At 44.8% G+C, this 14960-nt stretch overlaps 1 protein-coding gene across 13 annotated transcripts in view; it reads left to right on the top strand.

The window, feature by feature from the left end:
* The window catches only part of Tmod (tropomodulin), a 46382-nt gene that overhangs the window by 25369 nt on the left and 6053 nt on the right, over positions 1-14960 (top strand). For 2 of the 13 annotated variants that reach the window (XM_071790247.1, XM_071790257.1), the window contains 10 exons: positions 4043-4195; positions 4270-4437; positions 4773-4899; positions 4976-5196; positions 5265-5419; positions 5510-5606; positions 5697-5844; positions 7432-7550; positions 12507-12562; positions 13660-13725. In XM_071790247.1, coding sequence (XP_071646348.1) covers positions 4043-4195; positions 4270-4437; positions 4773-4899; positions 4976-5196; positions 5265-5419; positions 5510-5606; positions 5697-5844; positions 7432-7535 — 1173 coding nt within the window. In that variant the 3' untranslated portion in view covers positions 7536-7550; positions 12507-12562; positions 13660-13725. Of the gene's footprint in view, positions 1-2948; positions 3366-4042; positions 4196-4269; positions 4438-4772; positions 4900-4975; positions 5197-5264; positions 5420-5509; positions 5607-5696; positions 5845-7431; positions 7551-8676; positions 8757-12462; positions 12563-13659; positions 13726-14960 lie in introns of those variants that run through there. The other 11 variants (XM_071790259.1, XM_071790250.1, XM_071790251.1 and 8 more) reach the window with 11 other exon arrangements.

Below are 14960 nucleotides of genomic sequence, written 5' to 3'. Positions count from 1 at the left end.
CGCGAATGACTCGCTTTCCCATCCCGCTTTTTCTCCCGAAGGGGAGAAAAAAGCCGATTGCGTTTTTCATCGCGCCGCGCATCGCGTCACGGCAGCATTTTCGACCTACTTCCTCGTAACGGGCATCTGGTTCCACTGGAAAGTCTTTAAATTAGACAAACAAATCAGAGAAACGTGATAGAAATCAAATAAGATCATTACAGTCAGCTGAAAGATAATTTTTTTTCAACATCGGCCGTTCTTCGGTTCAATGCGTCTCGTTGATACCTCGTGCGCGTAATAGGCGGCAAAATATCACCTTAACATTGAAAATGACTCTAGAAATTTGGATAAAAATATCTCGGACAGATGTGATCTTTCACTGGGTGACTTTCGTATCCCCGATTTTTTTTTCCACGATCGTCGTCTGGTCGAGCGAGAAGAAAATAAGGAAACACGTTCGGCGAAAAAGAGATGATGTATTTTTAGTAGCTCATTTAAATTGCACAACACCTCTCCGGAGACCTGTCAGGCTCGCTGTTGTTTATAATTCGCTAGTTTCCGCGCTCGTGAGCACAATCTCGCGGTGCGCGGATTTAAAAATAGGTTTTGCCGTCCAGGATTTACATTTAGTTAAATGTATAAAAATCAACGGACGTAAGATCTTAAATCCTAGCCCAACTGAAATGAGAAATGTTCATCGTCTCGCTAACGAGTCCAAGTTCTCCGAAAACGCGATCGAGCGCCAATCTCTCGAGAGTCTGGAATGAATGGACCCGTGGATTTGCCAAGGGTCCAAGGACCTCGGCGGCGAACTAGGTGCCGAGAGACTTAAAGCGAAGCCGAGACAGAGCCCAAGACGAGAGGATCTGTTCGCGAAATCGCAAGGAGGGACGGGGGGGAGAGCGAGAGAAGGAGCGCGCGCGAAGGCGCTCGATGCCAGCGGGCTACGCCCGCCGGCGAGGAGTGCAAAGTGCTAAGTTCCTCGTGGCTCGCAAGGCAAGCAAGGGTGTGGAGCCCGTTATTAATGCGGGCCTAGGTCACGGGCGGCAGAATGTCTCCTCTGGCTGCGGTATAGCTGCGGGCTGGTTAGTTCGTAAGAAGGCCAGTGGCCGCGCTCTCTCGCGCTTCACTATAAATAATCGCGTGCGCGGGTATGTCCAAGTATAGCCTGTTGGGAGTGTGCCAGCCTCAGCGAGGAGGCCTCAGCTATTTTTGCGGGCTGTGTCGCGCTGCTTACCAGCGCGCGCGCTACAACGCGCGACGGACAATCCGATCGGGACTGCCGATCCGGAGATGGTCGCCCGCTCTGACGGACCATCCTTGATAGATATCGCGGCTTCCCTTTGACCTTCGACCTGTTCCTTCTCCTCTTCCTCCACCTCCTCCACGGTCCGATATTCCCTCTTCTCTCGCCCGAGATCTCTCTCTCGCGGTGATGACCTTGAGCGGCTCCGCGCGCTGTCAGGTCGCGATTACGCCAATGAATGCCGGGTGCCCCCGCGGATTACGTGATCCAAGGGAACAACAGGAGGATCGTATAGAAGGGGAATTGCCGGTTTTGGCGAAATTAGATTCACGTGCCGGTTTCACGGTCAGCCGAGAAACGAGGACTCCTCGCGGGACTCGATTAATATGCGGATGACTCGTGCCGCATGGTTTTGCGCGTTACCGGATGCACACACACCGGGTGTGCGCGGGTATTTTTATACCGGCTCTCGAATGCATGTTGCATTGCGAGAGAATTGAGCGATGGACGGATGCGTCTTGAATAGCAGACGATACGCGCCGATAAGACTGTGTAGACATTGACAATAGCCTGATAGTTGATCGACATTAACTGAGAGATGCGCGTTCGATAACGAGTTATCAATCGATACCAGCGTTTCACTCGAGAAAGAAAAGAAATGAAACTTGCAAGTAAACAGAAAACTCAAGAACTCGAGCTATTCTCTCTCTCAATATAGCAACATTGATATTATCATAATTTTATACATTATGTATCCAGAGAATGTTGTGATGTTTTAAAATCGTCCAAAAATCATTTTAACCCTCAAAAGACTTCGAGCTTTTTGGCACCTTAAAAGTACTCCGTCGGGTCCTTTTTGCCTTTCGACTTATAAATAATATTAAATATCATTCAAAAAATTCCGCAAAATTTATGGATATTCTTTGAACTTTCCTCTTTTAAGCTGTATTGTTGGTTTCTAAAAATTTTTTTTCTTTAATAGATTTTTTTTTAGTTATTAGCATAAAGAAATTGAAAAAAAAAAAGTGATTTTTTTTTAAATTCATAATAAATATAAAAAAATGAGTTTCGGTGGACGAAAACGACCCGACGGAGTCCTTTGAGGGTTAAAATGCCTTATATGGAATTATCAGAAGACATCTTAAAAATATATCTTGCGTTATCTCACGTCTTATTCTTAAAATATATTATAAAATGATTTATAACATTTTTGGGATATTATTTTAAGGCGTCTTTAGACGTGTGTAATTTCGGTTGTTAATATAATTTTCTAAGAATTGAGTTTGGAATTTTCAACGCGAGAATCTAAATTAAACATTGACGAAGCGTTAAGAGAATGTATAATTAACAAGAAGGTTGCGCTGAAAGTTGTTTTGAAATGCTAATTTTCCTACAACCATCTAAAATCTCAAGAACCCTGAAAATCGCGATATCGAGAATTGATAGGATTTTATGTTCGGGATCTCAAATTTTAATTTCCAAATTCCTAATCTCACGAATAATAATTAGCAGAGAAATAATCAATACAAATAATGTCTACATCCGACTCTGGTTTAAATGCTAAACACTCAATATACCCTTTCTGAAACGCATCTACGCCGAATGCAACACGCGACGCGCTGTCACGTCGTCGCTTCAAATCTCCCGCTTTCGCTCCGAGTGCTCCGACCTATACTCCACTCGTCATAACTCCTTCCAGCGTCGCGTGCAACGGTGCAGTTGTCCGAGCGACGTACAGTCAAAATCGCGTATCGCGTCCGTCCCCGCCGTAGCCGCGTCAAGCAGGCACCCCGCGATCCCTTGTTTACATCCGTTTAAACGGAAACGAGACTTGGCACGGGTCCCGCTCGAGGATCCCGGAATCTGGACAAGTTTTACCGGGCGCAGGATCGGACCGTCGGCGCAATCGCGTTATCGGCGTTAAAGGGCGCTGCCACGCTCCGCCACGGGCTGGTCAGCGTAGACGTTCGCGTCCACGTATATATCCGTCACAAGTGCGACCTTCGTGTGCGTGAGGATCGTGCGAGGAACGTCTGAGAAAGTGAGAAGCGGGCTCTCAATTTTTCCATCCGCATTACGGAAGGCGGCACGGGGTACGTGGATCCGCGGTGAGACCGCGCGGCGACGCGTCATCGAAGTAAGTCCCAAAAACGGAGTTCCGTCGGCCGGGCGGCGACGGCGGCCGGACCGGTCGGTCGACGCAAGGCGGGATCGGATCGACCCCGCCGCCGTCGCCGCTGATTTGGCACGCGACTTGTCAATGAAAATCGATCCCGAATTATCTGGGTCAGGGGGCATCAGCCGCGACCGGACGCTCGCCGAATTTAAACGCGGCGGACGTCGCCGCGATCGGATCAGTCGATCGCGGTCGTACGGCCGGCGTCACGCGCCTCCGCCCGATAACGCCTTTGTGATAAAGGAAGTCGGTCGGGAAAGACCTCCTCGCGAAGACGGGCGCGGTCCCCTCCGTGTTGACGGCCTTTTGTACCCGCGCGCCCTCCTCCCCCCCCGTTCCGACGGGCAATGCGCCCTTTGAATAATTGATCTGGGCCGGCCGACGGGCGCCGCGATTAATTAACTCGAGACGTCGATAGGTAACGCGCGAGAAACGTCACCGGAAACGTCGTCTTCGCGACTCACGCGCGATTGTGTTGTCTAGACTAATCTAGAGTGTAGCGATTATCGTAACCAATTGATTCTAGTTAAAATGATATATCTGCGAGAGTAGTGCGTTATACCGGGCGTAGCCTAGAGCGTTGCAAAATGTCGAGGAAACACTCGGTTGTTGATCAAACACCATGGGACGATTTACAGACCTCTTCGACGACCAAGACGACCACCATGACGACGGCGGCCAAGCTGTACGGCAAGGATCTGAGCGAGTATGACGACATTGACGTGGATCAACTGCTGGCGGAGCTTACGCCGGAGGAGCTTAACATATTGGCCAAGGAGGTGGATCCTGATGTAAGTGTATTTCCTAAAAATAAATAGGTCTGTCAGTTTTATCGAGATGCTGAATCTACGTTGTGTTTACACAGGACAGCTTTATGCCGCCTTCGCAACGTTGCAGCTATGAGTGCGACAAGAGTCCCACAGGGCCGCTGAATCGCAAGAAACTCATTGAGCACATCAACAAGCAAGCTCTAGAGACACCTGATATTCCAGAATTGAAACCATACGTACCTGGTGTAGTTAGGGGCAAGAAAGTGAGTACTGTAATAGTCTACAAATTAAAAGGGCCATGATACATAGAAAGAACCTAAGCAGTAAGTAAATAAACCAAGATAGCAAAAAGCTATCTTAAGTTTTTGAGAATATTTGATTGTGCTTGGTCAATTTAATAAACTGCTTAAATTTTTCTATGTGCCATGGCTCATGGGCATAATACCAGTCTGATAGAGTCTGAAATCTGAGGTTATAGTTGGAAAAGAAATATACAAAAGCAGAAGTCATTGTGTCTGTGTGTTTGATTGAATAAAACTAGTAAAATAAATTTTGCGATCCAGATTTATATGCGATCCATTAATATCATTCATTTCAGTGGGTACCTCCGCCGCAAGACAACACGAAAGAGAAGGAGGCAGATGAACAGATCGCGATAGATCTCGGGGATGAGTATGAACAGGCGCTTTCGGCGGCCACCCAAGAAGAAATCATTGATCTTGCTGGTAAGAAGATTGATCGCCCTTCTGAAAGCCCGTTATATCGGAGAGATAAATAATTGAGACTATCTCTTCCTTCCAGCTATTCTTGGATTCCATTCTATGATGAATCAAGATCAGTATCACGCGTCTCTACTGAATTCTGGACAGCCAGTCGGACTCGGCTGGGACGGGGTGACAAAGGCTAGTCAACCAAAAGTTTATCCGATGGAACCGCCTAATGACACAGACGTTGACGCTACCATTAAACAAGTGCGGGACGATGACTCGTCTCTAACCGATTTAAATTGGAACAATATTAAAGTAAGTCGATTGTACTTTTGCGAAGGGAACGACGCGTTTTATGCTAAACTGACATTGTCTCGTTACAGAATATTTCGGACGAGAAGTTCATCCAGTTGTTTGAAGGTTTGGAAATGAATACACATCTCGAGTCGCTAAGTTTAACTAACGTTGGACTCAACGACAAGACCGCACAACGGCTGGCCGATGCCGTGGAGAAGAATTCGACACTCAAAGTACTCAAGTATGTACAAAAATGACATATTATTGTGTACAAAATTCACACGCTGATAATTTTTCATTATTTTAATTTAAAAATGTCTTTATTCTTCAGCGTGGAGACAAATTTCATAAGCCCGCCTGTGATAGTAAGGCTCATCAGGTCCCTTCTTAAGACAAAGTCTATCGAAGAATTCCGATGTTCGAATCAGGTAAGTTGTTATATAAAATCATGTGCACGAACATTTTATGCGAGAGTAGCGACAACGAAATCCTATCGAGATATTCGCGTTATTTTTCAGAGGTCACAAGTATTGGGTAACAAGATTGAGATGGAAATCACACAATTGGTAGAACAAAACCCGACGTTGCTACGACTCGGGTTGCATCTCGAGTTCAATGATGCTAGACATCGCGTAGCTGCACATCTGCAACGCAACATCGATAGGAGTAAGTACATAAAGGGCATCGCAACGCCGATATGATTAATAATACTTATTATAGCTCAGGTAGCCCATAAAACGCGAAAGATGAATGAAAAATCATCTTTCTAGAAATGAAAAGGTGTTTTAAATTATTATTTGATAGGACATAATTAGCATTAATTCACATATTTGCGTAGCCCATTACAAATAGTCACTATATATAAATTCTAATGATGTGAATCATGGAAGAAACATTTTGACAAGGATATTATTACGGAAATAGGCGCGTATGTGTCTTAGAAGGTTAAAATAATTGATGTTCTACACTTGGGCGTCAAGTGCGACGCTCCATTCACGGGTCAGCGCTCAATAATCTCGAGCAGGTGTCGTAAATTACGTTGGCAGTGCAATGAGGCGTTTCACAAACACGTTACGTAGATATCATTGTCTCTACTACGATGATAATTGTGCTATTAATTTTCCGTTTAGATGGGAGCAATTGTATGGGGGACTATGGAGACCACGTGACGAAATGCTTCTAACCTTTCCGAATCTGCTTCGTAGTCTCACGTAGCGCTTTACTATAGCACATTTCATCATTCATCCATTCGTCCCGCTATATTCATTTATTATTTTTCTAGTTAGTGACATATAGAGGTAATTATGAGACCCCCGACTCGTTCCTGTGCGACTAAATATGAAATTTTCTATTTTCTGGCGCAGTGTTTTTCAAATCTTTTTGAAAACTGCTTAAAATCAACTTTAAAATACGCAAAAGATTTATGAAATGATATATCAGAATGACTATGTCTTAAACATTTTATTTTTACTTGAAAAACGCTGTTTCTCCTCAAATAACATAACTACCTCTCGCGTCATGTTTTGAATCCTGTCTTTACACACCATCTGGTTTCTTTTACTACTCTCCTATATATCTATTTTATATCTCGTCTGCTCTTATTAAAGATACAGATAAAAAAAGATGTTTATAAGCAGTGCAACTATCAGACGGCGATCTGCCTGTTTTCAATTTTCAGCGAGACACAAAGAAGCGACGATTAGGGTAGTTTAATTTGGTACGGATCTATTGACCAATTTTCATCTTTAACTAAACGGTTTGTAAACTCGATCGGACTCGCGCTTGATCGACGTTAAACGACACAGTCTTTTTATGATCTTGATCTTATTTAACAAGATGCTTTTGCTTAAGTTGCGCTGATAAATTTACTACGCTCTCGCTTGTCGCCAAATACGGCATTGTAAAGTACAATTAACAAACGGTATCCGCATTTTCTTGTCGCATTAAATTCAGTTCAGTTTCCGAAATATTGCAATCTAATCATCGTAAATTCTACGTTCAAATCTGCCATGTCCTCCCTTTCTCTCCCTTTATAGCATGCATCATTACAGAGATCTATTTCGCAGAGTCCGATATATATATGCTCTTTTTTTATTATAAAACTCCGAAATCCTTTATAACTATAGAAATTATAAGAGCTATATGAAATCCTTATTCTATTCTTCATTGTTCTGTTGAGTTTTTATCGAAAATTCGGTCTCACAATTCGATTTAGATTATCATTGATTTTAATCGATTCATTTATCTGGCTAGTCTGTCGTGTGGCACCCATGGAACGAGCTAAGCTTGTAGCGATCGCTGGTGGTCCTGCAACCTTCACCGTTCTACCCGCAGATGACTTAAAAAATAGAACATAGCGCTGTTGCAGCGCAGTGAGTAGTTTTCTTGTCAAAAGTAAGAACTCGTCTTTCCCCACGACTTGATAACTTGTTTCTAATATTTTCGATTGACCCTTTGCACTCGTATTCTTTACCATAACGTTAATGTTTTAATATAATCTTAACGTTAAGAGATCTTACGGAATGCTATCTCCCGAAGAACCTCGATTCTCCGACAGACATAACATCATTTCATGTACAATAGATTTACTTTTTTAATGAGTGCAAAGGAATGCATTAACTTGACGAGATCGAGTACTCTTAATTATCATGACGACCCCGAATGTGTCCTGTCGATTGAGCTTGTTAGAAGGGGAGAATTTGTAATTTTGCTCTAAGATTCCTCTCGCGAAAGAAATGTCACGCGTAACAATAATTACCTCTCGAATCTGTCTAATCGCTGAGCGAACACGACTTGTTCCCTATATTTCTGAAACAAGATCACACGATTGAACGGCTAAGCACACATACCTAATTAACATCCCGCACGTTTTTATTTTACATTGTCGGCATCATTTCTCCTTGCTCTCCGTCTTTCGCATCCCGTTCGATTTTTTGTTTTTAAGTTCGACTTTCTTCTAACATCTCAATATACTATCACAGTACATACGCGTATGGATGACGTGGTCTAGTTTTTATGATTCAAACCCGTATCTTGGCGTATCTTGGCGAGATTGCATTTTGCAGGCAGAACCGATGGTCCCCCCTATTCTGTAATATACGCCCCAGTCCCCTCGTTTATTTATTCGATGCATATGTAGGTGTTCGTCGTCGCGCTCACGTCCCCTTAGTAAACGGTGTCGATTTCGCGATATCGTGTTACAGCGGTCTACCTCGACTTGCAAGACTGATGAAAACGCGTATGTCCGAGCCTCGATATTTTGAACGGCGCACATTTTCCGTCTTTAAAGAGTTCCCATACATCGAGCCTGTATCTCTGATTTGTTATAGTTAGCCGTTTAAAAATTAATTACGGGTAATTGACACTCGTGATTGATGATCGGAATCTTATCTTGCCGGTCGAGTGCCGCGAGATCTCTCTCATCGGCGACTCTGCGAATCCAAGCTGGCGATATATATGTTTTAATTTTAACTCACGACACATATTCTTTCCCAACAGTACGGAAAGATCTAACGCTGCGGCTACAGTTCCGATTCTTTAACATGAACCACAGGAAACCTGCCTTGATTCAATGAAAGGTAGCTACCCGCGCTGTGTGGTAGACCGTCAGCCGAATGAGCCGCATCCTTTCCCCTCGCGGGGAAGGCTTAACCAACGCCAACGCTATCTCTTACAGCTTCACTAACACGGCTTCACTTGTTGGACAAATCGCGCCGCGAGAAAAGCATATATAGGGTTGCTCAAACGCGGTCGCGAACGGAACACTCGTCCGGGTCGCGTTCGTGGGACAAAGCGAACAGAGCGCGGCGGTTTCGTATTTCCATTCGTTTCAATTCCAATTCCGTTCCCGAGGTGAACACTCGGAGATGGATTCGGCCTTATTTTGAGAAGTCACGCGATCACCGATATAAACGCAAATAGCAATGTCTCATTTCGTTTCTTTCCAAAATGAAATCAATAACGGATATCGTTGCCGAATCGAATGTTAACTTTCGCTCGCCGAATTGCGACATAAGTTGCGTGACTTCCTCGAGCATCGTACACAGTTCGATTTACGCCCAGCATCATTATTATTAGCTGCACCTGCCCCGACAGGCGGTGCAATGAGGTTTAGACGCGTCCTATCAAACCCAATGAAGTCGTGACGCGTTAATTTCCACAGGAGCCGGGAGCTCCTAGGAGCTTTGTTCGCCTCGCGTGACGCCTTGTCGGCATTAACACGTCAGTTGGAAGACAGCTTTAACACACGCCGACGTCGGTGCAACCGAAACTGACTGACGTCTTATAACCGCGAGTGAATCGCGCCCGAGCTCTATTCAGTATTTTTTTGCACGCGAGTACCGTTCAATTATGCACGCTCATCCCATACAGAGAGTCCGACTAACGAGTCTAATCGAGCGCTCGCTGCGAAAGGGATGAATAATTCTCTTTCTTTCGTTTCGAAATAATTGGGATAAAAAAATTAGCGTCGGCATCTACGTGAATGCCGGGCAAACTATTTCGGGGTCCCTTGAATTTTTCTAAAATCTCGCAGGTTCTCCGTGCAATTTCTCGAATGCAGCTATTCTTTTATCCACGTTTAGAATCCCGAGATTCGCAAGTTCTGAGATACCGAAATACCCGCGAGATTGATCGTCCTTAATTTGCGGACTCGTCGGGAGTCCTTTTCTATTTCACAAACCTCTCTTGCCGGATTTTTTTTTCTTCCAGCGAGTCTGGCTTTTAAAATTTTACTAGCTTCATGCGAGCTCGAGTTGCGCGCGAATTATCGGGTTTTGCTCCGCGAGATTTTATGAGGTGCTAATGCAGATCGGCGCCGGGTGTCATAACGATGACAAAACGCCGGTCGCGCGGTAGCGTTATTTTTAAAATGCAAATCGCAGGAGCTGCGAGAGAGAGAGAACAATCCACTCTTTCATCGGGGGAGGGGGGGGGAGGATTAACGACGCGAGCCGCGTTAATGAGCCCGCGAAACGTTCGCGCACCCGGCGCGAAATTGCTAATATTTATCCGCGGATTGCGCGGTCTTTTAAAATAATATTCGGCTTCCCGCCGTGAACCATGAAATGTTAATTGTCAATGGGAACGGGTTACGTTACGCGCGCGGGATTTATATGGTGACGGAAAAGATCTCGCTCGTAAATCGCGCCCGAAACTAGAATAAACTGTAAATAACGGCGCGCGGCTATTACACGCCAAGCTTTATGGGTTTTACGGGCTTTTAATTAAGGCAGTGGTCGCTTTACGTTGTTTCCTGCCATTTTACGCGGTAAAAAAAAAAAAGGGAAAACGCACATTTGTCCGGTATCATAATCAATATCGCTTTTATTTTGCGCTTGAATCCGAATGACTTTCCGATCGCCCCGTGCAGCTCCGCGCGGATTTTATCGGATCTGAGGATTTAACTGCGCGGGACCAATTACAATAATTTTTGCGATTTTATTCAAATTGCTCGCCCGTTTATCGACCAATTAGAAATTTGCGAATAACAGAATGTCCGCGGATATCCGTGTTATATTCGCGGCGTCATATGTGCGATTCGTCTCGCTATCTCACTTGGGAACAAAGTATATTAATGTTAGCGATAATGAGCGCTTTGACTCTTTTAACGCTTCTCTGAAAGATCTTTTCTCGCAGCGCGTCTAATTCGCCAGTTTCCGATCGCCTGCAATTTTTCTCTACATCGCGGCATAGACTGAAAATATATTATATTTCTCCTGAGAGTGAAATCTGAGGAGAACTTTGTGTGTAATTGGATTAATGTTTTTCGCATCTCTCTGATAATTAACAACAACGCCGCGCCGCGTTGTGTCTTTGCCAGTTTCACACAAGAGACTTTTTTTTTCTCTCCACTAACCAGAGTCATAAAATTTACGACTCGCTATCGAGCTGCTCTTCGGCATTTTCGCGCGATTCCCGTCGCCGTTACGTTCGCAAATGCATATTAAATCTTTAGACGCCACAGGTCCTTTGTTGTCACACGCCTGTGAAGGCACGGCGAGCAAAAAAATTTATAGTGGAACGCAATCGGGACGAGCGCGCTTTACGTCCTCGCCGTCGATAAATTACGGGGCTTTTAAAATTTCCGCTCGATGCCGCTAGACACGCGAGAATAATTACGAACTGGCGGATTACCAGCCACGAAAACGATCCGTGGCGGACAAAAGGGGAAAATCGCGGAAATTTTCTGCGCGCGCGAGATTTTTTTTCTCGGAATATGCTCGGATTGCACGTTGCGTCGGTCGAGGACTCTTAACGTCGATGCGCAAGAGCAGCTCGCGAGACTGATGCATATTGCATGCATTCCGAGGCATGCCATGTCGCTCGACCGAAATGCGAAATACGAGAGGTAGGTACACAGAAAAATAGAGGAAAGATACGCGATACTTTCAATCGAATTATCATCACCGCCAGTGTTACGTGCGATAAATTGAAGCGTACGTGTCGCGCGATTGTGCGTATACTTTACTCGTGACGAGTAGACAATAAAAGTTCTCTCCCATTATAAGATACAATATAGAGCCCTCGAAGAAGAAAAGTTTACGCACTCGAGTCGAGTTTCTGATTTGATAACCGGCGAAAAATGGTGAAATTGGCGCTCGTTTTAATCGCGAGTGGCGTAAAAAGGGAATTGCGATTGCACAGAGTGCGATGGAATATATCCGCCGCCTCGCCCGAAACAATTTGGCGAAGCGCCGGCGCGCGGGAGCGAGGGACAATTAAAAAGCGACGCGCGTTCAGTGATCCGCGAGGGTGTTTCACGTTTCCGCCGTGTTATCCCCGCCATGCGGCGGGATTACTATTTTACGGCGCGGATTACGGCCGGGCGTTTCGGAGTGGTACGTCCGTCCCTTCAATCAAGTAATGTACCCTTCGCCGAGGCCAACGATAGCCGATCGATCGGCACGTCATCGCGTGCGCTGCCTATTCGCGGATCAACTCTGAAAATCGGTTTTACGAATATCGCGTCTTTTCGGAAAAACGGACACGCGAGGATAAGCCCGCAGGATGATGCCCGCGTAAAAAATTTAGCGCTGTAACAATTTCGGTGAATATAAAGAGAAAGAGAGAAATTGGTGAAGATAATTATATAAATCCATATAGCGCGTTTTCTTTCCCTCTTAAACATCCGTACGGAATTGGAAATTGTCGAAAAGAATTGGGAGATCGCGCCTCTCGGATGCAACGCAGGTCGAGCGGCACGTTCGTGCCTGTTTTCTTGCGTATTCTTTACCGGCATGCATTTCGGAACAATAGAATACCTTTTCTCTTTTTTTTTCTTAGTTGCTAAACGCATATGATGACAGTGTTTCGGGTGTCTGTTGCAGTACGGCAGTCCCGGCTCGGGGTGGCAACATCTTAACGCGAAGTGGCGTTCGCCTAGGTATTATTTGTACATATATACATATACACACACATACACATATATATATATAATACGCACCATATATATTATGTTATATAAATATCATACACTTCCTTCGCGCATCGACCGATGTCACTGCCGCCATGTCATCGCTTTAGAGGCTTAACCCACTTATCCTTGCGCGACTGCCAAGAAAATTGTTGCCTCTGTGCGAGGAAATGCGAACAAAAGTGGGACGGCGATGGCGAGATGAGAAACTGCATGCTTATGTTACTTGACTCCCCTATTCGCTGTATGTATACGACAATATATGACGACGCCTGTAGCATCAAATTTGAGAGCTTCCGGGGGATTCCGACCCTCGATCCTCGAATTTGCGCCAAATTAATCGTTCCTTAAGGAAAATGTATTGCGAGTATTCACGGATGCAAATAAAAGGAAATGTAGTATAAATAACAAAGTCAAGAGAAGAATCGTGAGATTGTCCCTTCGAATTACAGCTGACTCGGATCAACATACACGTTCGACGATAACAGTCGACGATAACACAGTTGCGTTATAACGTTCTCGACGATCGTTCCCACTTACGACGCGATCGAGCACCGAGCGTCTCGCAAGATGACCGTATACGGTGTGCCGACTCCGGGAATGAAATTTACATAGGATCGACGGCCAGACAACAACATTGGCCGTTGACGTAGAGACGCCGCGCTTGGCAATCGTCGAGATCGGAATGCCGCAGTGTACCGCCGACTACTGTCGCTTAATCGCATTTCTCCGTTTCTCGTTTGCTCGCCGTTACCTCGTCCCTTCGCCTCCGCCGCCAGTTTTACATCCCCTCGCGACGCTGTACATATTCGCTATCCGTGTTGCATGAGTATTGTCCATGGAGCACATATACATATATGTATGTATATGTATATATTTGTGCGATATACATTGTACTTCTCTCTCTCTCTCTCTTTCTCTCTTATGCGCGCACTGCGGTGGCTCGATTACATTGCTACGCGCGACGCACGATTCCCGAAATTGGACGGCGGGACAATTCCGGGACGATGGTCGCGTGACGATCCTGAATTAATTGCTGCCCCGAATGGGCGCATACGCGGAAGTAGCGCGAACTTGTTACGAAGCCTCCAATTTCTCCCGATGCCAAACCGCCGAAGAAATAAATAATTGGCGTACGTTATTACATCTGCATGCATAAATCGTGACTTGGTTTTTGAAATTTGCAAATTGTAGTATTCGGCTTCGGTTTTGACGGTAGAGCTTTTCTTTTTTTTGTGTATAGAAAACTAACGGAATTTCAAGCTGACACTATTCAGTGTTAAATATTTTGATAATTAAAGTTTAATTCGTAATAAGAAAAAATCTGAATTGATGTAAAACAGTTTATTATTAAAATTAATGTGAAATTTTTTTTCTCAAGCGTCAAAATTAGAAAGCACGTTGACAATAAATTTATCGTGGACTAGAAGCATGGTTTTTCCTATATAAGTATCGAAACTAATTCCCCACTCCTAATTCCGTGTTTAATTCGTTGCCCCGTATTCATTGCCTCTGTGCCCCAACTCTACCGCGATAACGACCGAAATATCTTCCGAGCGCGGTAAACGCCCGAAGAATATTTTTCGCGAGGCGCCCGGCCCACCCCCGTTTATCGGCGTGCGTGCCGATCTCGCCGCGATCGCGGTGCAATGATTAAGCGCATGCAAGAGCTTGTATCGCGCGCGAGGGCTGCATGTTACTCGATATTATGGCACGCTTACAGGCACCGTGACTTTTTCCAAGCTTCACCGTCCCGATTGGCCGCTGTTTTGTAGCTCGGGCTATACCCGGAATCGTTCTTGCCGCAGGTAAACCTAGGCTGTAATCCAGAAATCTTGCCTGCCGTCCTCGAAAACGTGGTTCGATCTCGGTGTCGAACATGCGATGGGTTAATTTCGCATTGTATTAAAAATGTTCTTAACAGTGCGCTTAAGAGAGTTATTAATAGACGGACGTTACATGGCGAAGTTGAGATGTCACGGCGGATGGATGTACGTCGTGTAATTTTTACTTATTCCACACACCACGTTCTTGATATATTTTATTTAGGAATGCATTACCGATTAACTTTTTGCTAGTATCTCTTTATATTGGAATCCTGTACCTAATTTACATGTTTGCATCCCCAAGACGTAGGCACTGACGTAGCACAAACTGTGTATCATAGCAAAGTATAGTTAACATCGATCTCTATCTATATACTTGTGTATTAAATTGATAGAATATTGTGTCTAATGCGTTAACGACATGTGTTAACCAGTAGTAATATTATACACATGATTAGCACGAATTGGTTCTACTTTAATATAGTAATTGACAAGTTAATACTCCGTAAAAGCATGAAGAATCGTACCTTTACTGATAATCA

Source organism: Temnothorax longispinosus, chromosome 10 (genome assembly GCF_030848805.1).
Source record: "Temnothorax longispinosus isolate EJ_2023e chromosome 10, Tlon_JGU_v1, whole genome shotgun sequence".
NCBI classification, from domain to species: domain Eukaryota; kingdom Metazoa; phylum Arthropoda; class Insecta; order Hymenoptera; family Formicidae; genus Temnothorax; species Temnothorax longispinosus.
This window is presented reverse-complemented; position numbering and strand designations above follow the sequence as displayed.